Source organism: Macadamia integrifolia, chromosome 3 (genome assembly GCF_013358625.1).
Source record: "Macadamia integrifolia cultivar HAES 741 chromosome 3, SCU_Mint_v3, whole genome shotgun sequence".
Lineage (NCBI taxonomy): Eukaryota > Viridiplantae > Streptophyta > Magnoliopsida > Proteales > Proteaceae > Macadamia > Macadamia integrifolia.
The window spans coordinates 23,550,244-23,576,125 of record NC_056559.1 but is presented as its reverse complement, the minus strand read 5'-3'; the positions used below and the strand labels follow the sequence as shown (position 1 = coordinate 23,576,125).

General features: G+C 38.3%; 1 protein-coding gene across 4 annotated transcripts in view; it reads right to left on the bottom strand.

Moving 5' to 3' along the window:
- Positions 1-23,184, bottom strand: part of LOC122073905 (protein transport protein Sec24-like At4g32640) — a 91,424-nt gene extending 68,240 nt beyond the window's left edge. Inside the window, exons 1-9 of one of the 4 annotated variants that reach the window (XM_042638603.1) lie at positions 22,969-23,183; positions 21,766-22,731; positions 21,563-21,627; positions 12,592-12,822; positions 12,364-12,438; positions 12,129-12,227; positions 9,991-10,102; positions 2,005-2,132; positions 969-1,088 (exon numbers count right to left, since the gene is read on the bottom strand). In XM_042638603.1, the coding sequence (XP_042494537.1) occupies positions 969-1,088; positions 2,005-2,132; positions 9,991-10,102; positions 12,129-12,227; positions 12,364-12,438; positions 12,592-12,822; positions 21,563-21,627; positions 21,766-22,675 (1,740 nt within the window). In that variant the 5' untranslated portion in view covers positions 22,676-22,731; positions 22,969-23,183. Of the gene's footprint in view, positions 1-968; positions 1,089-2,004; positions 2,133-9,990; positions 10,103-12,128; positions 12,228-12,363; positions 12,439-12,591; positions 12,823-21,562; positions 22,813-22,968 lie in introns of all 4 variants that reach the window. The other 3 variants (XM_042638601.1, XM_042638600.1, XM_042638602.1) reach the window with 3 other exon arrangements.
- Positions 23,185-25,882: the final 2,698 nt, after the last annotated feature.

The window sequence follows — 25,882 nt, the reverse complement described above, 5'->3', positions numbered from 1 at the left end:
TCTAAGGACATTTTACTTCATATATACAATGATTTCTTATGGTATGAACTTTCAAAAAGAATACTAGAAAATGATGGGATTAATTTACAAGCATATATGAGTACATGGAAAGATATGAGCCATCTCACTCTTCCCTGTAACTCATCTTGCTCTCATTGTACTTCCTAATATAGCCATCCTGATGTAAATATATACGATTTCACGGAGAATTGCCATGCTATCCCCCAAGTTTTATCGTCAAATGATAAATTTCTTCTGACTGAAGAGTTAATTTCCCCTGTTTCTAATCCTTCCACCCTAATTCACATAACTACAATTTTTGATATAGAAAAAAATAAGGAAAAAGAAGTAAAAATAATGACCCTTACAAAGTCTTTTTCATTTAAGCAGAAATTTCAAAAAAATTCCTTAAGTTTTAAAAGAAAGAATAGCAGAAGGAGAACCTTACAGAAATGGTTCTATGTATTCCTAACAGAAATGAATAAGATTAATGTGAAAATGGTTTCATCGACTTCTAAATCCAGAATTCATATAGGGAACCAGGGCAGTGTGTGGTCCCCAGCACAGAGTTCTGTGAGAGCAAAGACAAATCCAGATTCATTATTAAAAAAGCCCCACAGTCCCCAATGTTGCACTAATTTCTAAAGGCAAAAGGGTCTGGCATGATGCAGTATTAGCATTAGAATGTCTCCCAAGATTCATTACAAATGAATTCAAAAAATATATATATTTATATATGATAATAATAATAATAAGAGCTTCATAATGGAGGATGGAAATTCTCTCTCTATGGAACATATTACATTTTCCTTTAGAAACAATGGTGTTGAATTCTTTCTTATCGTTTCGATCCATAAAATTCCTTTCAGATGCATCAATGCATTCCATATTCCAAAGGAAAACTTTCACAGACAATAAGTACTCAAAGCAGCTCATAGCCTAGACATTCACTGTATACATGGACTTACAGGAAGGTCTCCAATAACTTGGTTGATTGCACTGCATGCAGCTGCAGTTCCACCAGTCTGTATAGCATTCATGGATACATCAATGAGGAAGAAAAATACTGCAGGCATTGGATCACGAACCTGAAAATAGGATGGAAACATGCAAAAATTTCACACATCCTGTAACCCAAGGACGACAAAGAACAAAAGAATAACCTTTGGGAAAACAAGAAAATAAACACCAGAAAGCAAAATCAAAACAGTGTCGAATAATAAGTATTTCTCCCTCCAAATCAAAGAAAATTGGGATCACGAAGCAGTAACCAATTATGAAGTTTTCAATGAGATAAGAACCGTTTATCACTCTCATATAAAATATAAAAAATAAAAACAAAATAAAAAGTAGCAAAGCAGAACCAGAATGCCATAGCAAAGTGTAAGATCTAGAAAATGTCAACTTAATTAACGGTCAAAAGGTCCAAGTAACTCTTGGCCCTACAACATGAATGAGTGATCCAATTCATAAGTCCAACTCATAAGCCAACATTACAAACTGCTAAATAGCCTTTAAAGAATCAAGCACAAATATCCTTTCCATCATATCACCCATTATCTGTACTTGGAAAAGGTATCTACCTGCCATTTGACAAGGCTATCCAATATTTTCATTGAACTTATCTATGCAATTAACAAGATATAGCTACCAGGAAATCCAACAGAACTTAAGGCTTATCAAGCAATATCATATATCCTTCCCATTTGAACATAGAAGAGAACCATTTTTTTGCAACAGAACATATTGCTGGGATTAAGCTCTGGTTAAGCGCATCATTGCCGAGCAGATGGATATCATCAAAATATGTTTGTCAAAGAAGCCCCAGAGAGCAGCTGCAGTGCAACTGAACAGGATGTACCTATGCTTCATTTGAAAACCCCTTCCCTCCAATCAAAATTTAAATAGAGTATTGAAAAAAATAAAGGTAGGCCACCAAGTACAAAAAGAAATCCAATAGAAATTGAACCCACAACCATCAAACAAATCTATATATTAACTAACCATGTATTCCTTTGGTGCTACAAATTCGACAGTTCCCCTACATAACTCGGGCCTTTCATCAGCATCTCTACGCCTACCATCTGGCCCCAAATTACAATGGTACTCACGAGGAGTCTCATCAGTAAATCCTGCAGACAAACAGAAAATATTGCATTTATGGAATCCCCCAAAAGAATCTGATACATAATAAACACTTGAAATCCAAAAGGCTCCAAACATGAGACAACAACAACAACTCAGCCTTGCCCAACTAAATGGGGTCGGCTACATGGGTCCATGCCCTCCAATCAGCTCTATTCAACGTCATACTTGATACAAGACTAAGCTATGCATGTCTTTCCTCACCATTTCCCCTAAGGCTCCAAACATGAGAGAGAGAGAGAGAGAGAGAGAGAGAGCTATTTACATTGGTTCATATTGCAAGCTGTCCAGCCAAATTGGGGACTGGAAGGCTGTTCCCCCCCCCCAAAAAAAAAACAAGTGGCAAGATTTTGTTCTTAGCTATGAGCCTCGGTTTACAGACATAAACTTTCTTATAATAAAGTGCAATATCAGTCGTGTGGGCCTTAGGTAGTCTACTTTTGGGCATATTATTGTAATCGGCCTTTTCTAGGATGACACATATTGAGGTACTCAATTCCTAGATTAATAGTTTATTTCTAAGTACTTGGAGAGTCCTAGAACTGGTAGGATTTCTACTATAGGTTCAGAATAAGAATTTCAATTCCTACTTTAATTTCAGCTTTTAATGTCAAGCTCAGAATAAAATTTTAGGGGTTTGCTAAGTCTATAAGAATGGGAGAGATTTCCTGTTGCTGGTTGGTCAATTCGAGTGAAACTTTGTGGTGATTTCCTGACTATTTTCCCAGGCTCATGGCCTGGAGTTCTACTGCCAGTTTCTATTCTTCTAGTTCCTCGTAATCTGATTCCATCTCTTTAGTTCAAATATCCATCAAGTCATAAGACTTATAACAGATCAGTTTTTTAGTTCCATAAAGTACACTGTAATACACTGCTTCTCCCTTCAATTTGGGCCAACTAGTTTTGTTCATAGTCTCTGGAATACTTGTTATTTGGCCTGAAATTTTCATATGTTAGTTTTTGTAAATCATAGTTTTATTGGGGGTGAATAGAAAAATGCATCAAAAGAAGAAAAAGGGGAAATATGGCCCCAAAAAGGGAATTTACAAACCCAAAAGGGATGCAAAAGCCTAGAGGGGCATCAATCAAGGCCTAAATGGCGTCAAAGAACTTCTACAGACCGACCCTAATGCCCAACCTGAGGAAGGCAAATCGGTCCAAACCGGGAAGAGAATCACAATCCCTAACCATAACATCTCGACACAACATTTCGTAACGAAGAAGCACCGCTGGAGAAGAGGCAGCCATGATGGAGGAGCGCTGGCCTTACGGAGGGCCTCGGCCAATCGGACAGCTGGCCTAGCAGATGTGGTCTCCAAGGGCACCAACCATTCTGACTGCTACCACTGCGTGGTTGACAATCGAGAACGGTCCGGGGGGCTGGTGTCAAAGAGGCTAACCAACAGACCAAAAAGCAAGTTCCTTGCAGCCGATAGGCCCACCAGGGCAGGTGAACAGCGATGGTGAAGGCCAATGCTGCTAGCAGGCGGACAAAACAAGCGAGCCCAGCATACAGAAGGGGAGAAGACCAATAGGACAGTAGGCCTGGCGAGAGTGGCGTCCAAAAGGGTTGTACGCATGGTGAAAGCTAACCAAGTGGCAGAACCGGAGGAGCAGACGAGCCAACAGACAGACCAAATGACCTTGATGGCCAACCGAAAGGGTGGACACCAAGCTTGACGGGAGAGGCATCCAAAGGGAAACAAGCCTGGAGAAACAGCGACTGGGAAGCAGCTAGCCCAAAAGGGGCCAGCACCAAATCATCTACAGGCCAAGCAGGGCAGGCAGCCGGCAGGAAGACGAGCCGAGTGGTTGCAGCAGCCTCAACACCAACCGAGAAAACCAACGCTAGCAAACTCGGGAGAAGAAGGGAAAGGGTGTGGAGGAGGAAGAAGGGAGATGCAAAGGAAGGGGGAGAAGAGCAGTGGAGGAGGAAGAAGGGAGATGGGATGGGAGATGCAGAGAAAGGGGAAGAAGAACAGAGGAGGGGGGAGGAAGGAAGAGGAGAAGAGAAGAGAAGAGAATAGAAGAGAGAGGGGGAGAAGGCGAAGGGAGAGAGACAGGAAGAGACGGGAGGCAGCCCAACCTGATTGCTCTGTCGCTAGCAAGTCTCTAGGGTTTTCAGGAGCAAGAGGGTTTTCGGGAGAGTTTGCAATTACTAGATTCCAGTCTTCAGATCTTACCCATCTTAACCTTCTGAAATTCATTGTTTTCAGATCCGATTATTAGATTCCAGTTTTCTGTAATCTTACCCATCTTACGGCCAGAGAGATTTCTGCGAAATTTTGTAGACCTGTTGGGCCACATATGAGGGTTAATCAACCAGAGCCTTAGCTTCAATCACCCAACTGATCAGTCTTTGTTGAGATATAAATTTTCTCCTAAAAACCTGTTCAGTCATTATTGATTTCTTAAATTTCCGTAATTTAAGTTCTGTTTTGTTAATTTCTAAACTTCTGATTTATCCTCTTATACAACCAATCAAGTTCCATAATTAAGTCTAAAATTCTTTTTACGGTTTTCAAATCTGGACTCCAACTTTTCAAGTAAAACCAGCAAGCATCTTTCATCTATCTTCTAGGTCTCTGAAATTAGGGGTCAGTCAGCCTCAGCCCTAGCCTTAGTTCCTAAATTATTACAAAACCAAGGGCATGATGTAAATCATAAGTCCCTAAAGACTAAAGTGTAAAATAACAAAACTTTTATTCCTTTTGACTTATGTATTGCATGCCGCAGGGGCATACTGTGCTCCCCCCCCCCTCTAGCCGACTCATTAATTAGAGTCAGTTATGAGGGGTATTTATGTAACCTCTCCTCTCTTCTTTTATAATAAATAAGGAGCTTGGCTGGTCTCTCAAAACCACCCAAGCATTCAGTCCCATTCTTTCTCAACTTCTTATCTAGGTTATCAGCCACGATTTGCTCTTCTCCCAAAGTCTCCCAAAATTTCTCCCTTCTAACCTAAACAGCCAGTCCCACCTTCACCACCACCTTCCTTTCTTTTCTTACAGCCTTCCTCTCTCTCAATTCTCCCTTACCTAGAAGGGCAGCACTAATGAGGTGATCGCTTATTGATCTAGATGCTGCTCTCTATCTTACCTCCATTAAAGCATGATATGTTTTCTTTGAAAATTGACAGTTGCTGCAAACCCAATGAGACTGATTCTTCCTTGTATGAAGATCGAGTCTTCCCCTATTGAAGATCAAGTCCTGCAGTCATTGAAGAGCTTCTATCAATGATTTCCTGGCTTTTAGGGTTTTCTTCCAAAACCCTGAACCATAGTTGTCAAGGCATCGCCTAGTCATTGCCTAGGCATCCAGGCGGTTTGCCTAGGGCCTAGGCAACAGTCGCCTTGTTGTATTGCATGTCGCCTTGGGTTTTGTCCCTTATTTATGCCAAATATCATTTAAGTAAATGATTATTATTCATAAATAAGCAAATACCCCATAATTGAATCCAATATAAAAAGTCAACCCCTCAGCCCAAGAACAAAAACTGGATTTTGGTTAGAGGGGCGATTTTCAACTTTCAAATGTTAGGGTTTTTCTCAATTATGAAAATTTTATAAATTCTATCATGTTAAAGCATTGTTAAAAACCAAAAGTCCGATAAAATAATCTTTTGTTTTGATATCCATAAAATTATTTTCATTCAGGCGATTTTAACAGCATTCACGCACTTGAAAATAAATTTGACCGGAACATACCTTTGTCGTTACAACTCAGATTTAGGTAATCTTAGACTTGTTGAAAAGCTGGTTTTATTGTATAACTAATACAAAAAGTCTCATGTAAAAATAAAATATTTGACCAGTCAAATTTATTATAGAACAAGAGCATTTCTCTAAATGTTGATTTTTTATAACTTAATATGACTTAATGTCAATTTTTTATGATTTAATATGGCTAAATGTTTGATTTTTAATGACTTGATGTCGCTTAATCTTGATTTTTTATGATACAAGATATACATAACTTACTAAATAATGTTAGAAAATAGGAAAAATAAAAATAACACTTGGTCGCCTTATTCGCCTTAAGGCAGGCGCCTTCTTGCCTAAGCGCTTAGACAACCCTCCACCGCCTTGGTTCGCCTTAGCGCCGTGACAACTATGCCCTGAACAATCAATCTCAACCAACAGAAATTAGAATAGGCCAATTTTTGGAGGAAATACTTGACTCCCTTAGTGAAGAACTTGATCCATTTTGTTGGCCCCTTCTGACGGCTATTTTTGGAGATATCTGTAATCTCACCTAATTTACAAAATCCCATTTGATCAATTTCAGCTATCCCTTGTCAAAAGAAGATGATTTTTGGAGGAGATACTTATCTTCCCTAGATGAGAACTTGATTCAGTTTTGAGCTCTTTCTTATGGTTAATTTTGAAGATAACTAAAATCTCCATATTTGAGTCGATTTTCTCTCAAATTGAGTCTTTGGCTTACTCTGCCATGTTTCTCCTATCACTATGTCAGATGTGACAACTGCAACTTCAGGTTCCAATGGACAGTGTCGTAATGAGTGCCTCCCTTTTGCTGCTACTTCCATCAAGTTCGATGGAAACAACTACCTGATTTGGTCTCGATCCACTTATTTGACAATAGCTGGATGTGGCCTTACCAGACATACTATTGTGAAGCCCTCTGAAGCAGGTTCTTCCCAAGATCAATGATCTCTTATAATTCCCTAGTGATGTCCTTCTTACTTAATTCCATGCAACCCAATATTGCCAAAGGATATTTAACACCAGACACCACTACTCATATTAGGACAACTACAAAGGACACTTATGGCCCAGATGTATGAAATATGTAAAAAGATTCATGACACCACCCAGGAGGAGTTGTCTATTTCTCAATACTATGCCCAGCTCCGCAGTCTGTGGCAAGAACTTTATCACAATACAGATTATCAGCCCAATAGTGCAATTGACATTGTTGCCTACCGCAAACACGTTGACAAGATTCGGGTCTATATTTTTTACTAGATGAACATTGAATATGATCAAATTCATGTTCAGGTCCTTATCAAGCCTCAAACCAACAGCTTTGGTTATGAAGGAGATCGACTCAGCTGTTTGGTGCTGCAAATATCACCCAGAAACAGGGGCTGGGAGTGACAACCAGAAAAGAAGGAGAGGATATGAAAGGAAAAGAAGAGAAGAGAAGAGAAAGATCAGAAAGAGAGAAGAAGAGAAGTACCCACGGCAGCCATGGTTTCACACCCAAAAAATCTCAACCAAGTTTTAATTCTCCAAAATCTAAATTCTCCTCCATTACATGGCTATATAAAGAAAAATAAGAGCATAACATTGGAAGCTAATTAAAAATGGAAACTAACTTAGATAGCAACTGAAATAAAAATCCAATCTTCCTACTAACTTGACCACACCCTACACTAGCAATTAAGGAAAGCAAATCAAACTAGTAAATTACTTCCACAGTTTCCCATGCCTAACTGCATCGATTGGCCAACATTGTCCCCACATGAAGCTCACGACAGTCATAGTTTCAACCATCAAAATCATTCATCCAATTCTTCAATTCCAAAACTGAAATCTCCATCGAGTTACATCAATACAAAGGCAATCAAAGTGTAACAATGGAAGCTAATTAAATTGGAAATTAAACCAAATTAGAAACTGAAATCGAAATTGAAATAAAAATTGAAACTCTCAACAAACTTGACTGACACCCTACTCTAACAATAAGGAGACAATATACAGTTAAAGTACTGAATTAACCCCAAGTCTTCCCACGCCCAACTACATCACACGGTGCAAGTCAAGCATGGGGCAAGAAGAGTGCAGGCTACATGAGAGGGACTCGTCACCGGTTCGGTGGAGGTGAGCAGAGATTGTATGAACATTGATAACCTATCTAACTCAATTGGCGAAATGAGTTCGAGTAGAGGGATAAGTCATCCTCACAGTAGAGGACGTGGTATCATTTACCGGAGAGAGCACCTGGTCAGAGTATAGTATTGGTGGTGGTTATAGTCAATTCACTAGGATGGGGCATGCATCTGGTTCATCCATTCTTAGTTTTGATTATGACGCGCAATCACATGATGGTAGTTCTATGCACAGCTTATTCTCTACCCAGCCCAGCAGTACAAGCTGCCGAAAGCATCATGTCACAGTGGCTCAATGGCGGGTTCTTCTTCATCATACTATAGTGGTGACATACCCTATGATAGGCTACCTTCAATACTTAGATGACTCAATTTTTATAGCAGTTGTGGAGGACTGTGTTCGTTACTTCTCGCACAATATGACGTGGCATGCATTTGTTTTGCAGTCAGAGGAAAATGCACGTCGACTCCATCGGACAATGAGTGGAATCCAGCCAGGACATCATAGTTTCATTTCAGTAGACAATCATTCTGATCAGTATTGTATTATTCATATGTTTGGGACTCGGGATACTTGGGACCCGGGACTACGGAGTTGCATACTATATTGCTATGTGAACTTTAGTACTCTAATATGTAGGTTCTACTCATGGTTTTAAGTATTGGTGCGCATCGTGCCGTATCGGTAGGCATCGGCACGATACATACCGATACGTATCATGAAAATTTTAAAACCCTTATGTATCGATACTTATCCTACGATACACACCGATACGCATCGATACACCACCGATACGCACCGATACTCACCGATACGTACCGATACTCTATGAAAAATTCAAAATTGAAGTGAAATGTACGTTTCGGTATGTATCGGTGCGTATCGGTATGTATCGGTGTGTATCGGTCGTATCGACCGATACACACCGATACATACCGATACGGTCACAAAATGGCCAAAATGGGTAATTTTTTTAGAAAAACATAATTTTTTGAGGTGTTTTTGTTCCAAAGTTGCTACCAACCATTTTTCTCTCTAACTAAAGTGGAAATCAAGGTTGGGAACAAAGATTTTACATTTATGGGACAATTACAAACCTTGGATTTTTAGTGCGATACTCTCAATTTACTGTTTATGCATAATACATGTTATATATAACTTTTTTTAACTATTTTTTTATGCAAATATATATAAAAAAGTGTTTCCTATCCATTTATGTGCGTATCTTTAGCGTATCTCCGATACGATACGATACCCTCTGATACGTATCTTAATTTTGGCCGACCGATACGACGATCGATACCGATACTTTAATCCTTGGTTCTACTTGTTTTACTTTTATTTTAATATGCTCTTAAGTGAATTATTAGTTAATTAATAAATATTACGGTTTGATCATGGCATGGATGCATTATTTGCTTGCTTTACTATCATACTATGTCTTGTTTTAGTAATATTCCACAAAATCTCCATAACAGTTTGGCAGTTGCTTCCAAACATGGGTGCAACTCTAAAACACCACTATTTTTTTTTTTTTTTTTGAAGTCGAGTTCTAAACATGTTATATACCTTAAAACAAGCTTCCTACCAAGTTTCAGGTCATAATATGGTTGTTTGAGCACCGAAACAATCAATCGAGACCAAAAAAAAAGCACATCATCTCGTTGATATCTTGGTATTTCAGTGGTTTTGAAACTACCAAAATGAAACAAGATTTCAAACCTTGCTTGACACAGGTTCCATACCCATATCCATGACACACACACACACACATATTGCATAGGTTGGAGTTCCAAGGGGTAAACAAAACTGGAGCATAATTGACAAGACACACAATAAGCGAAAAGTTGCATGATATGAAAGTACCACATTTCCAATATAAATAGCAGATTGCATAATTTGCAGACCAAGACGAATAAGTAGATCAATATGCTTTTGCAATATATAGCACAAAAAAATTCACCCAAAAAAAAAATTCATTTGTACTAACCACATAAGTTGCATATGAAATGCCTTCCTTGGTCAATGAATTTCATGAAAGGATTTATGTACCCTTTGCAACGAGAACATCGAACAGGTCCACTGTCCCCAAAATCAACAACCTAGAAAAGAGTAAAGTAGTACATAACAACATAATATATTGACAAGTTATTATGTGTAGCAACATAATCATTGAAATTATGAGATTTCAATTGAGAGTAATTTCCTGTAGCAACAAAGTCCCCAATGGAATACAATAATAGATTGCTTACAATATCATACATGAAAAAATATTAAACATATGTGTTAAGCAACTTTCATAATTTTACGAATGCTTATGAGGCACATGTTAGTCTAGTAACAACTTTAAACTTCCATTTATTATCCTCACAAACAATTTGACATATAAAGTTAATGTTAAGTTGCTGCTGAAAATAGGGGGTAGGGTAGATTACGCATAAAATGGTTTTAAAACTCGAAATCTCAGACATTCAGGTTTTTTTTACCAAAAAGAAATGGCATACGAAACACTAAAGTACATAATTTCGGTCATATTTCAGTCATCTCGTTTCGAAATTTCGCTCATTTCGGACCCCAAAAATGCAAATTTCATCAAATTTCAGGCATCTCGATCATTTCGTTCACTCGTTTCGCTAATTTCGGCAACTTCAGCCATTAGCCCCCCCCCCCAAAATGGCAAGCGGAACACATGAAAATAAATACATTGTTTCGGCAAAATTTCAGTGGTTTCAAAACCTTCGAAACGAAACGAGTTCTTGAACCTTGGACATAACGACACCAGGACAAGGGGCAAGGAGAACAGCCTCTTACAGTAAAAACTTTCCCATCACATAGCTTCATGGGTTTAATACTTTAAACATTCATTATCGTCTATTGCATTTAAGCCAAACAGTTGAACAAGTTATCATCCCAAAGTAATTCATCCAGCTAGACTAAGGCAAGTATATTTATCTCTAGGTGATGCAATTGAACAACCGAGGTAATTGGGACTGATTTTGTTTCTTACTTTCTTTCCTTTTAGAGTTAGCTTGGGATTCAAGTGTTATTTGAGTAGATCTTGGTTTCTAATTTAGAGTAGTTTCCTTTTCAATTAGTTTCCTCTAATTGCCTTTTTTTCCTTTATATTAATCAAGACGATGAAGATTAGAGTTTTGGAGTTGAATTGAATGAATGTTTGCCTGATTAATCCATGGCTTCGGTGAGGCTTGCGTAGCCCTCTCTCCTTCTTTGATCTTCTTCTTCATCTAACTCTTACTTATTTTCCTGCTGTACTTTCCCTATATCTGGAACTACTCAGTTTTGGGCGACAGTTGCAGTCGTACACAAGCTCATCAATCTCCTTTGTGTTTGACCTGCTTAGGCTGAGGCCTTGGTTGAAGGTTCCCCTCCCTTGGGCGACCCTAGCCCTCGATTCTCACCTGGAGCTACTCAACAAGTTGAAAGATTCAACCTATCTCCACATCTGAAACCCTAACTACAGCCAGGTTCAGTTGCAGGAGTCTTCCATAGCCTCATCTCTAACTTCCCGGTATGATTAATGCTTGCATCTAATAGGGACGTGAGTTACGAACTTGCTATTCCAGTTTCAGCCTGGTGGGGTTTTGATAGTTGAATTTCATCACCTGGAGCTGAGAGACATCCACCACTGGTTCAATTTCTGAAGGTTGAGGAAGAAACCCTCTTCTGTTGATAAAGGCATAATTTTTTATATTTTCATAAAAGCCCTCATGTCTATAGAATACTTATATTCCATCTCCACTTCAGTTAATTTATAGATAAGCCCTCTTTTCCAAACTAAAATTAGTGTTTACCCTCAGACTCTTTTAATCCTTTTCACAAGGGTTCTAATTGTGCTAAGAATTTACAAAATTGCCACTAAACCATAAATCTGAGCAATCTATCATTCTTGTGGGCCCATTAGCGATCCAGATCCTGTTTTAGAACCCGGATCCGCCTCATTAGGTTGTTGGCTTCAGATCCCGGTCGAAGATTTTCTTAGTAGTCAATAATACAAAAGTCAACTCAACCCAAGAAAACCTGCACATACAAAGAGAAAATACACTACACACTACACATTTTTTTTTTTGGGTGGGAGGGGGGGGTTGGGGGGAAGAATTGCTGTATTACTTGAATGGGATCTTCAGACTGATGAGGAAGGGCCAAAGGTTGAACCATCAAAGCCAGCTGCATGCCTGATGTCATCAAAAGATCACTAGTGCATGGAATCTGTTGAAACAAACAGAATCCCCTCGAAAAATAAATATAAGGAAACAAAATCATAACATCATATACATGATTGTTTCAAAGAATTACAGATCCATTAGCCAGACAACAATTCAGCATTCAAACACTAAAAGTCTACCTGATTAATCGTACACCTCATGAAACGTGGACTACAGTTCCCAGTGTCTTTGACAATGTAATTACTGGTAGCAGGCTACGTAAAAATACAATGTAAATTGTTCAAAAAAGGGAACAAAAAGCAATAATCGGTTGCAATGCAATGTGAAATGCATAAGTAGCAGTAAATGTAGAAAAAGAAAATTACAATAGAATTAATACAAATGCATATGCTATATGAAAGACATACCGGAGGAACGCTGGCCTGATTGCCCTGTCGAGTTTCGAAAATTATCACTGAGGAACCTGGGACAGGACGAGGGATTTGATTGGGATCAATTTTCGATGGCCCAGCTGCAGGGGCTCCAGCTACTGGGAGATGAGAAGTAGCAGGAGGCATAGAGGTCATAGGATGATTTGGTGGAGGTGGTGGGGCCACTCCAAACATTCTTGGTGGTTGAGTACCAGGACCTGGAGTAACCTAAAAACAACCATGAACTTCCAAATTCAGGTTCACATATATATGAAAAAAATGAAACATACTAATTAACTTAATGCAAACGTGGTTTAAAATTTAGGCCAAGTTTTAACAACAATTCTGGTGGGGCTAGAGTTTTTAGTCTTTATTACTGCAATGGGCTGAAATAAAAAGCACAAAAATGAGGGTCTATCAGAGTCCTTAAGTACACAAAAATTAATATTTTATTATTGGTGTCATAGCTAGAGTTCAAGTTTAGGAAGTTTAGTTTCAATATCCTAGAATCCTATTGTTAGCAATGTTAGGCAAATTAGAGTCCTTATGTTAGCAACATTAGGTGTCGAGTGCTGGTTAGGAAAGTATCATGTCATCTTGGGTTTTTTCTTATAAATATGTACCCCCCCCCCCCAAAAAAAAAATACCCTTACAAGAAAGTTGCTAATGTACTAATTTTGTTTGATTTGGGAACGGCCTAACTGGCTCTTCTCTCCCTTATTCTATCTGTTAATAGATATTTCTCTCTTTCTTCTTCTTCTTCTTCTTCTTCTTCTTCTTCTTCTTCTCTCTCTCTCTCTCTCTCTCTCTCTCTCTCTCTCTCTCTCTCTCTCTCTCTCTCTCTCTCTCTCTCTCTCTCAACGGATGGGGTTTTCTCTCTCTTTGTCTTGTTATCCTCTCTTCCTTTTCCTCCTATTTTTTCTCTTTCTTCTTTGGACAAGCACAACAGATTTGTCTCCCCTTCTCCTTTCTTTCATCAAATGCTACTTTCTGATCCTATATCTTAGGATTTACTTCCCTACTTTATCCTTCCAAAACCTACCCATGGATCACACTTTTCTCTCTAATCAATCTCTCAAATTCTGTTTGTATATATTTTCATTTAAATCTGGAATTTCAGATATTAAAATCTGATATTATTCGTATTTAAATCTGACCATTAGACTAGAAATCAAATTTAAACCAAAATCTAGGCATCATATCCCAGTTAGCAATTCGACCGAATAATTCGCGAACCGAATTTTTCTGAATTATATGAAAAATTCTGACTGAATCCGAATAAAAAATAAAAAAGGGTAAAATTCGCTATTTTTTCTAATTTGATTATAAAACGCGATTAAATCGGGACAAACCGAATTATTCGGTTCACTTAAACAAAGTTTAAAAAAAAAAAAATAAAAAATAAAAAAATAAATAAACCAAAATAGGGTTTTCCACTTTTCCCATCTTCTTTCTCCCCAATTTTTCACCTCAAAACTCAACCGCTCAAACCCTCTATTTTGCATCTAGCGGCTACCCAAGTACATGAATATTCTTGAAGTCTTGAGTCTCTTGAATCTCTTCTCTGCTGGTTGCAGGCACACGAACACAAGTATGTGTTCTTCTTTTCTTCTTTTTTTTCTTTTTTTTTTTGTGTGTGTGTGTGTGTGTTTATTTCTTCAAGCTTTGAATCTGAATCCTCCATTCCTTCTAACACCAGCCTATGGTCTTTAACTATTAATGCCATTTGAATCTGAATCCTTCTAGCACTGTTCGTTTTGTTGGGTTTTTCTTGAGTAATTGTTATGTCAAAGGCACCGTTTGATTTATTTGGATCTGAATCCTTCTAGCACAGTTTGATTTATTTGGATATTGCTTCCATAGTGATTTTCCCATCCTGAAAATAACCTTAAATTTCCCATCCTAGAAAGTCATGCACATTTTAGTGAATCTGAAACTGTTCGAGGATGGACCTTGCCTAGGAGAAATAATATATACCAAAAGATGATTATGATTGGATAAGCTCTGTACTCTCTACTTATCCATCCTCAATGGATTAGTCCAAGGAAAAAGGATTAGAAGCAGCAGCAATAGAGGTGAATTTGCATGTTTTGATCTCCAATATACAATAATTTATAAAAATAATATCCGAATTTTTGTCCGATTTTTATTTTCGTAAACGAATAATTCTTGAATCCAAATCCAAATCCAAATCCGATTTTTATTTCGTCTACTTTTTTGGCCGAACCCGTAAATTAATCAATCGAATTATTCCGAATAATTCTCCATGCGAATAATTCCCGAATCCGAATTTGCTAACTAGGCATCAGATTGGAATGATGAGGGATGGTTATTATTGCACTAAGAAGGAAACCATCATCATAACAATAACCTGCCAAGTGAAAAAGAAAAACTAGTTCAGTCCATAGTCCAAATATGATCATCAAGGAGCCAACTTTTTCTTTTCCCTTTTTTTTGGTGGGGGGGTGGGATTATCAATAAATAAGCAATTGATGACCCCTACATACAAGCTTAAACTCAAATTCCACCGAGCCTTATCCCAACTAAATGGGTTAGGATACATGGATCCTGTTTTGCCATTTCAACTTTATTTAAAACCAAAGTCATTATCAACCCTAGCCTCTGTGTTTCTTTCCTCACCACTTCTCCCAAGTCATTTAGGCCTGTTCCTTTCTCTTTCAGCTCTTCAAATCTAACTAATGTCACTCCCCCTTCCTGGTGCACTCAAAAAATTTTGTTGCACATGTCCATGCCACCTCAAGTGTTGTCTTAACTTATCAATTACCAGAGCTACTCCTAGAACTAGATATTACATTTAATGTGTTCATTCTTATTTTCTAATCTTTTCAAATTTTACCACTCATCCATCTCACCTACAATAACTTTATTTATATGTCCACCACCTAAATTTCTCAGCTCCATACTGTCGAGACTTGAAACTTCATATTTAGGACATGTTTTTGGTGATTAATAAATTTTGCTTGTTGATGAAAAAGCCTAAAACTAAGCGGTCAATTGGTTATCCTCCCAAGCATCAAGGATTTACAATAAAGCAAGCCCAAGCAAGTGCAAAGAAGTCGTTGAGTAAGCTTCACAAATTGAAGACCTTATGTCAAGCTCATACGACAAGCCATGAAGAGTTGAATCACTACAATTGAAGATCAAGCTTCAAGAACCACTTCATGAAGATCAAAGGCCTCGAAGCAAGATGGTTACAAACATCTTCAAGAATGTTCCACATCATCGCAAGGACTTAGGATAGTTTCATATTTGTATATCAGTGTAATCCTAAGGTGTATGATTCTTAAAGTTAAAACCCAAAGGGCTTAGCCTTAAGTCACCCTCATTGACCAAACGATTTAACCTTTAATTGGAACTTAACGACCAAAATGGAAACCAATGGATCTAAAATTTGGTAATTTTAATATATGTAACACGAATCCTTGGCTAGTGCTCAAAACATGAAAATTTAGACTCTCTCGAGTTAGTGTTATGTGGGTCTCGAATTCTTGACCCATTTCAAAGATTGACCTGCTCCAACATATTTTGGCGGCGACCCGAATGGGATTTCTTTCTAAGGTGTGTGATAATAGTAGAGGTCTTGGGCCTATCACTGATCTCATATGGGAGTGCGGGGGTGAAGCCCAGTATAGTACTACCCGACCAAGTGCAACCCGTTGGATCGACCCGACTTGGGGGAGAATTATATGTTTCGTTACCTTGTTGTGTAAGTAAGAAAGAAACAAGAGAAAAGCGGATTTTCGTGTTAGGGTTTCTAGGCAAAAGTTCTTGCTGCGAGTTTGGGTGTTCTTGAGCAATCTCCATTGTAATCTTTCTTCCATCATATCATGAATCATCTTCACCTTCGCCTATGGACGTAGCACATCACATATGTGTGTGAACCATGTTAGATCTTTGTGTCTTACATGAATTTGTTCGTTTTCTTCATGTTTGTTGGAGTTTGTTGAATAGTCAGATTTCATTTATTTCAAAAATCAGGTCAATCCAAGTTTGAGAGAACAATTTATGAACATTTTAAAATCCAAGGGTCAATCGCCTATTTTCAAGGTCGACCGCGGATGTGTCTGTTGGCCAAAATTGAGCCGCTAGAGTGCAACAACTATAAAAGGTTGACAACCAACTTTAGGGTTAGACCGCCCAAGTCCCAACAGCTAACAAACGGCCAGTTTTTAAGCTGTTATGCATGGGCTATACATATAGGATCTTGGGACATCTTTCATCAAGACTCTTGCACATCTTTAAGTCTTGAGTTCAAGTACCTTTGAGAATCATTTTACATTGTGCTTACATTTGTATAATTTGCTTTGGAGAGATTATGGGCTTAGATTTGTACATCAGCCTTTCAAAGGTATAGTAACTTGAATGGAAACACTCAAATCTCTTAGAAAGAGATGGTCATGGGAAAGTGTAAACTCCACAACTGGTGAGCAATTGGGTTGTAAGTAGTGAACCCCAAAAACTACTTGGTTGATTGTGAGTCAGAGCAACAATTGTAAAGGTTTGATGACTACCATTGGAAAGTGATCCTTGAGATAGTGGAAAGTCCAATAGTGAGGCTCTTGGTAGTGGATATAAGCAAGTGTTCCGAACCATTCTAAATTGCGTTGTGTCTATCTTATCCTATCTCTCTTTCTATCATTGTTCACAATCATTTACACCCTTATGTTTTCATCATTTTGGGCGGGGTAGATTTTCAGTTAAGTCATTTTATTTCGCAAATACCCAATTCACTCCCTCCGGGTTACCACCAGTCCTACAATTGATATCAAAGCAATGTTCCTCCAAGAAGAACCTAAGTATTTGAAGGAAATGGAAACATCACCAAGTTACAGGGAGGTTCTCCAACAACTACGATGAGGATATGTACTCATCGGAAAATCAAGAAGCTTGTGAGGTAAGATCTTCTTCTAATGAAGATTTACTTATGTTCAAAAAAGTGTTTAATGCATATAAAGACCTTTCTTCAAAATTTCTATCCCTCAAGAAGAAAACTCTATACTAGCAAATGAAAATCAAGAGCTCAAAAGTGAGAACTCGAACTTGAGTTCAAAAATGGAAAGTCTCAACTCTTCCTTGGATATGCTTGTTGATGAAAATGATTCTCTCAAAAAGGAGAATGAGGCCTTGAACTTAAAGGTAGATAACTTAAGTTCATCTTTTGAAAAGTTCACCATGGGCCACGACCTTGGGAATGGATATTGATCAATGTAGCCAAGTATTTTTAGAATTGACCACAATGATAGACCAAGTGACTCCCTCGTGTATGTGCCTCATTCGAGAAGATCAGCACTCTTATCTTCTTCTAAGGTTATTTGTTATGGGTGTATAAGAGAGAGACACTTGAAGTTTCAATTTCCCAACAAGACTAATCAATATGGACCCAAATTTAAATGGGTACCAAAGTCTTAACATAAGTTTTTACATGTTCAGGTAACTCATCAAGTACCAAAGCCCTCAAAGGAAAAGAATGCCAAGTGCTTGAAAGTCTTAAGACAACCTAAAAGGAACAAGAAAAGGTTAGCCTCTACCAAGAATGACAAAAATCATAAGAGGCAAAGAAGGAATAAAGTTGAGAAGGAAAGCAGTGAGCATGCTCATTCATGATATCCAACATTGCTCAATGGGGAAAAAGGTTGGTGTTGTGGTTTTACCCAATCACACCTAGGCTTAAACGTTTTTCTTTGCATGCATGTTTGCTCTTGTTGTGGTTTTACCCAATCACACCAAGGCTTAAACGTTTTTCTTTGCATGCATGCTTGCTCTGTGTTTTGTGTTTTCTTATCCTGCCTCTTGATTCTTTTGTTTTGTTTTTTCTTGTCCTATTACTTAGTTTATCTCCTCTTTTTTTCTTTTCTTTTTTCCTTTTTTTTTTTTTGGGGGGGTGTTGAGGGGTCCTCTGAGCCATATAATTCTGAAATTTTTGTCTTTATGTATTGCTTCCAAAATTCTGTTCAAACTGTGTTTCAAAATGTGTAAGAGTATGGGTGCTACCACCCTAGCTTATTTTTATCATAATAAGAGCATTAATCATATACCTAGATAATTGGACTACATTTAGTAAGATATAATGATCCCTAGTCTTTCAAACCATAGGCCCTAATAGTGTTTATCTTAAACAATAGAAGTCAAGCTCTTAGAGCTTGAGTTCTTTGTCTAGACATCGTCTTGACTAGTTTAGGACCATTCATAAGCCTGAGCTGTAGCACCGAAATCATAAGTGCATCCTACTAATTATGAGCCACAACTGATTTTGATGTTTGTGTTCTAATGGGTTTGCAAAGCTCATTTAAGAGAGCTCACTGAAGTGACTTGAAGGCATGGTTCAAGAAGTCGACCGATATGGTCGAAATTTTGCATGTTTCGACGTATCGCAAGAGACCGATACCATTTAGCCTGTGAATTTAAAAAGTTACATGTTTCAACTGGTTTCAACAAGTTTCAACGAAATTTTCCATATTTCGGTCTAAACCAATTGGTTCGACCCTTTGGTTGGAACCAGCTCTTATATAAGATACTTCTAAAAGAAACCAAGGCTCCTATTCTCTAAAATTTGACCCTCTCCCCTTACTTTTTCTCTTCGAAATGGGAAACTTAGGGAAACACTCAAGATTTCCCCCTTGTGCCCGACAAAATTGAAATTGAGCTTGGATAGTGCTTGTTCTATACAAGGAAGCTTGGAACAAAAAGGTAAGTCCCATCTTCCCCAAAAATCATTCTTTTTATACAATATAGTTGTAAATAGAGTAGAATGATGTAAATTTTTTATATGTTAGTAACAATGACCCGATTTATGCATTCACGATGTCCCCTTTTTTTTTTTTTTTTTTTGCTTGTTAAATTTTTTTTTCCTGCTTTTAAAATACATTTACCTACAACATATATTTGAAATAAAAAATGGGTTAATAGTTGATGTTTGGTGTTCAATTTAATATATGTTGAACACCATTGGCCGATCTACAGTGTGATGGACACTTGAGTGTTGAGTGTTGTGTTGAGAGATAACTCATGATAATGTAACATTTTTATTTATTTTGGATCATTTGTACTATGTATTATGTATTGATATAGATTGTAGACTATATATAGTGTAGACTATGTACTTATGTAGTATAGTTTCAGACTTTCAGTCAACAACTCAACATACATTACCAAACCTGTGGGCCACAAGTATGCCTTCACTTGTTTTTTTATGAAACTAATTATGTGAATGTGTTAGAAATATCTAAAAAATGTACACCAAAAATCAGGCAAAAAAATACATTTTGGAGGTCGAAACCAAAGTTTCCACCCAACTGGGAAAAATTCCCTGGTTTCCTCAAAACTTCCCAAGTTTCGACCGAAATTTTGGTCTCCCCAAGGGTCAAAACCCAATACCTTGAACCTTGCTATCAACAACCCTCTCCTTATGAGGTTGCTAAGCATGAGGAAAACCTTAAAAAAGGTTGCGCAATAATGGTGAATTGCTGCAAAGGGGAAATTCTTATCCCCTCTCTTAGTTGATTATTCATGCATACTTATAATTGGTCAAATTGTGTAGTATGATTTGTAGGAAGTAATTGAAGTGGAGTAGTGGACAAATTCTCATTCCTCCTACCTCTATAGGTTTGTGATTTTGAAATTTCTGTTTTTATGTGCTTATTAGCTAGTCAGCTTCAAGTAGTACAGCACTTGTGTCTGTTTTTGGTTCCTTGTCCTTGTTCCTTGTTCATGTTAGTACCTAGTGCTATTTAGCACTGTGTATGTTTCTGTTGTTTTTAATTCTTACTTAGTGTCTATACTAATTAGAATCCCGTTGGTGTTTTTTAAAATAGTTCTCAAAAGGTGTTTTTATGCTTAGTTATTTTCCTGATGTACATGTTAGTAAATGTTTTTGTAATCCTCTACTCTACTTATTTTTCTAAGTAGTATTTTCTCTCCTCCATGTTTTTCACTGTTCTATATGTTTTCCCATTGGTATATATTTCAGTCTCTTCTCTTTTTGTGCCTTCTATCATTTCTTTTCTATTTTGTGTCTTGTCCACACATGTGCTTTACTTTGAGTTTTTCTTCCTTCATCTTTAATGTGTCTACATTTGTTTGTAGTATTATTATGACACTTAGGGTTCCACACTCTCCATTCCAATAATTTCTTTTCTACCTTTCCATTCTTCCTTCATGCTTTAAATAAAGTATTCCTCTCAGTTGGTCAACATACTAAGCTAAGAGGTCAACCAAGTCTGCCCATAGTTAGCAAATTCGGATTCGGGAATTATTCGGACGGAGAATTATTCGGAATAATTCGGACGATTAATTTAAGGATTCGGTCAAAAAAGCGGTCAAAAAATCTTATTGGGGGGTTTTTTTTTTTTTTTTTAAAATTGTTTTTTTTATTTTTTATTTTATTTTTGGTTTTTTTTTTAAAATAATGTTTAAATGGACCGAATAATTCGGTTTAATTCGGATTCGGTCCGAATTATTCGCGATTTATATTCATTTGGGAAAAAGTCGCGAATTTTAAAGAATTTTATTTTTAATTCGGATTCGGTCCGAATTTTTTATAAAATTCTTTAAAATTCGGTTCGGCCGAATAATTCGCGAATTATTCGGCCGAATTGATAACTATGAGTCTGCCAGGGTTTGAATCCCAAAGGCATGATGCACTGACCATCTCTCACAATCCTCCTCCTCACTGAAATGGACACCTCATTATGACTTTCACTGCGACTCTAAGTCACTCTTTTCCCCCTTCCATTTCCACTCACTCCACTCTTATCCTCATTCCTCATTCCTCATTCCTAATATAGGACTAGGTCTCTGACAGTCAACTAATAACCTATAGTAAATGATTACAACGCATTAATAGAGAGAAGATAGTGTATCGGATATATTTAACAAGATGGTTGGCTCAGAAGAAATAAACAAGAAAATTCAACGAGTCCAAATAACAATGGATTCTCAAACAACTCACCTGCCGTTGTTGCATCGCCCATGTCTGAGCCCCATATGGAGACTCCATAGGTGGTGTTGGCATTCCTTGAGCAGCTGAAAACGATTGCAATGGCTGGGAAGCAGTCGGATAATGCGTTGGCGGTGGTGGCATGCCTTGAGCAGCTGAAAACGATCGCAGTGGCTGGGAAGCAGTCGGATAATGCATTGGCGGTGGTGGCATGCCTTGAGCAGCTGAAAACGATTGCAATGGCTGGGAAGCAGTCGGATAATGCGTTGGCGGTGGTGGCATGCCTTGAGCAGCTGAAAACGATCGCAGTGGCTGGGAAGCAGTCGGATAATGCGTTGGCGGTGGTGGCATGCCTTGACCAGCTGAAAACGAGCGCAGTGGCTGGGAAGCAGTCGGATAATGCGTTGGCGGTGGTGGCATGCCTTGACCAGCTGAAAACGGTTGCAGTGGCTGGGAAGCAGTCGGATAAGGCTTTGGCGGTGGTGGCACCAGTTGGGAGGGTGGCCCATGTGAAGCACTCCCTGCATAACTCGCAGGGAAAGGACGAATGCTAGGAGGAGCTTGTGGCACTCTGTCCGACAACCCACCTGACGGAGGCCCAACTGGTGGCTGCTGAGCACTACCACTGGGAGGGAAACGTTGAGGACCTGATGCAAATGCCGGCTGCCCATTGCTCATTGGACCCTGTACAGTCGGTGCAGTCGAAGATGGCACAACTGGGCCAGCCATCAATGGCGAAGATGTTAAGGCAGTAGGTGGTGGTGGCCTCGAGGCGAGAGCTGGAGGGCCTGAAGGCGTCACAGAAGCAGCATATGGAGGACCAGTTGAAGGAGGACCTGTTCTTGGAAAGCCAACAGGAGGAGGACCCGAGCGTGAAACAGGTGCAGAACCAGGATATAGAGCCGGAGGGGCAGAAGAGGTAGAAGTAGCCGCGAATGGCGGAGGAGCAAAGGGTGTTGGCCGAGGAACAGGTTGATTGGGCATTGAAGATTGGCGATTGATTTGCATATTCTGCATGCCAGCAGCTACAGAATCAGCAGAAGTTCTCTGCATATTGTAATTAGGTGGCGGAGGAACAGGGTTGCCGCCGGGTCTTGGTACCCCGGACGGTACAGGAGACGCCATAGAAGCTGAATCAAAACTCGATTCCGATCCCTTGATCCAAAATCCTTATCTATCCTCTGAAAATCCAACAAAACACAACCAAAAGTCCCAAATCTGAGAATGCCCAAGCAAATGCAGTTGAAAATTTCCACCAAATTCTACACAAAGAAATCAAAAAATCTCCAATTCAATTTCAAAGATATAATAAAAAAATCTATTTGCAGATATAATCAAATCTAATTGAAAGAAAAGAGCTCGGGAGAATAAGAATTCGCGATCACAGATTCCAAGCAGATGGGTTCAGATCTCTCTACCTGTCTACAAACAGAAATACCCGAAATTCACAACTTCTGGAAGATTCAGATAAGGGGTTTTACTTGAGATCGAATTGTTAGGGTTTTGGAGAGAGAGAAAAAAAACTAAGGATTTGATTTGAAGATCTCTCCCGGCGGAGACGGGCTGTACTAATGAGCAGAAAAAGGACGGTACCAGGTCCAGGCTATTCAAACGCTTCTTTAAATTTCGGGACATTCGGTGTGAGATGGTGTTTTGAGTCATTTGGCCACGTTGTCAGTGATATATAGACCATCAGATGGTCTTTTGAGTTGCCAGGGTGTAACTCTTAAGGGTCTAGATTTTCTGAACTCTCTAGACCACTTCATCCGGTGAGTTTTCATTCGTCTGATGAATGAATCCCTTTCTGACCGTCCAGTTAGCATCTCTAGTTATTAGGTCCCTGAACAAGCACTGCCATAAAACGACATAGACAACCGAAACAAAGGAATCCACCCACTACAGCAAGTGAAGAAGGAGCGGAAGCTAGCTTGGTCTGGTGATTTGTAACTGGTCTTGTTGGGGTTTAGATCAGCTCCCCCTGGGACGTCCCCTTGGGTGATCGAGCCATAGGGGGTAACACCTCTTACTATGGTTTCAAGTATCGGCTTGGGATCGGCTGTATTGGATTAGTATCGGCTAAGATCAATCCCTGATTCAATATCGATCCTGATTGGTTATCCTGATCGTTTCAGGGGTAAAATAGGAAAAAGATGGTACTTTTTATAAAAATCAGTGGTAAAATAGACCGATCCCCACCGATCTCATGGGTTGTCACTTTTACTCTCCCTTCGCTCATTTAGTGGTGTCAAAACCTAGTTCAAATCGATAAAATCGATCAAACCGACAGAAAAATTCTAGATTCCACCAAATCGATCTTCATTAGATTGGTTTTTTCTGAGATATGTTGCGATTGAATGACATTCGTACAAATCAAACCGAATGAAAACCAAAAAAAAAAAAAAGTGATTATGAGGTTATAAATAGGTGAATTAATTATCCACTTTTCACAATACTAGTGAGAATATTTTTCATTGTAACATAAATTGTTACAATGCTTCCATTAATCTCCTTTTTCACTATACAAAATTAGTTAGATAGTTAAATGAATGATGAATAATAGGGTTCATTTTGTGATTTCAATATTAGTTACCTTTTTAATAATTAGTTATCTATAGGTTCCAATATTCGTTATCTTTCCCTTACAATGATAAATCATGATTTAGTCACAAATTTAAAGGGTTTTCATCAAATCTTTTGTCATTATAGGTTATGAATGTAACATTTCATTATGGTTCAAGTCTAATAATAAACCGATCTAAACCAATATTAACCTGATACTGAAAAACCAAAATCAACGAAATCAAACTAGAACGAAATCGAAACCAACCAAAAACCGATGTTCCGTAATGTATTGGTCATGGTCTCCTTCATTCATAGACCAAAATTGATTCAGCCCAACTGAAACCGACCATTTGACAATCCTACCCCCCAACCTTAATTTTCTTCCAGGATTTAGTTTTATGTCTGGGAGTCTAACGTTTGTTAGCATCTTCCTAAATCTCTCTCTCCTCTCACAAAAGAGTGGCAAATATGTAATTTTCAAAAGAAGGTGAGCTGATGTGTGACACACTCCTCGATAGATTTAATTTTCTCTTTTCTTTCAGGAACACTTCATAGATTGTTCTTTTTTTTTCTTTCTTTTTCTTTTTTTGTTCGAAGAAAAAAGAGGAAAAAACAAAAGAGGATTCTATGGGGGGTGGAGGTGAATACCCACCCGATATTCCTAATTGAAGTTTTTTTACATATAGCTTTTTCCGTTAGGTTCTTAAGTACATACATAGGATAGTCATTAGCCTTTGTAACAAAAGAAGTGGTGTTGGTCAAAAAATGATGCAGCTCAACATGACGAGCCAAAGTAAACCACGGCTAGTTCAAAAAATTGTTAGGTTGTAAGAGATTGTTTAAATCTTTCACATCACTCCAAAATTCCCAGACCTCCCATCCTTGCTTTTGAGCTTCTTCTAATCCAAATAGGGCCCCTGCCGCGGCCGCTTCAATAGCCTCTCTTGTCATCAAGTAGTTAGCACAAAGGAATTAGCATTCTTGGTTATGAAAAATAGCAACAGCTCATTCAAACATAGTTCTATTAGTATCGAAAAATAGAAGTGGTGATAAGGATGAAGTTTTTAGGATCAATTGGTGCTGGGAATATTATGGGTTCCAAGTTTTCTTTTGGTTTATGAGTGATTGTTTTCAGAATTGTCACAAGGGTAGAGGCATTGACCCAGTAAAGGATCTGGTCCAAAATATTTTTTGGGTTTGGTCTCTCTTTTCCGAAGGTAACAAGGTTCCTATGCTTCCATAGAAAGTAACATGTAATAATGAAGATCGTGAAAAAATACTTCAAGTCACACTTATTCAACTTATGTTGATGAAAAAGATACATTATGATAGACGAGAAAGGTGAAAAATTCAAACACTCGCTTCAGAGGCCCAACGGGCCAACCCATATATGTTTGAGAAATCACAAGTGAGGAAAACATGGTGAATGTTCTCCATTCCGCTCAAGCATAAATCACAGACTGGGTCAAGGTCCTTCCAATTATGCAAATGGGCTTTGGTGGGAATCCCATGATGAGCCAAACGATAAAAGAACAATTTAAATTTGGGACGGATATGGAGACTCCAAAAAAATTGCCACCATTGAGTGCAAGGTGATGAGCATGTACAACTGTTATAGAAGTCATGACAATCTGTTAGTACTTGTTTTGAAGAAAACGAGCAGCAGTCTTAGTAGTAAGTATCAATCCAATACCAAGTTCTCAAACACTGCTATTGTTCTTTGAAAACCTATTTATGAATATTAATTGATAAAAATGTTTGGTTTTCTTT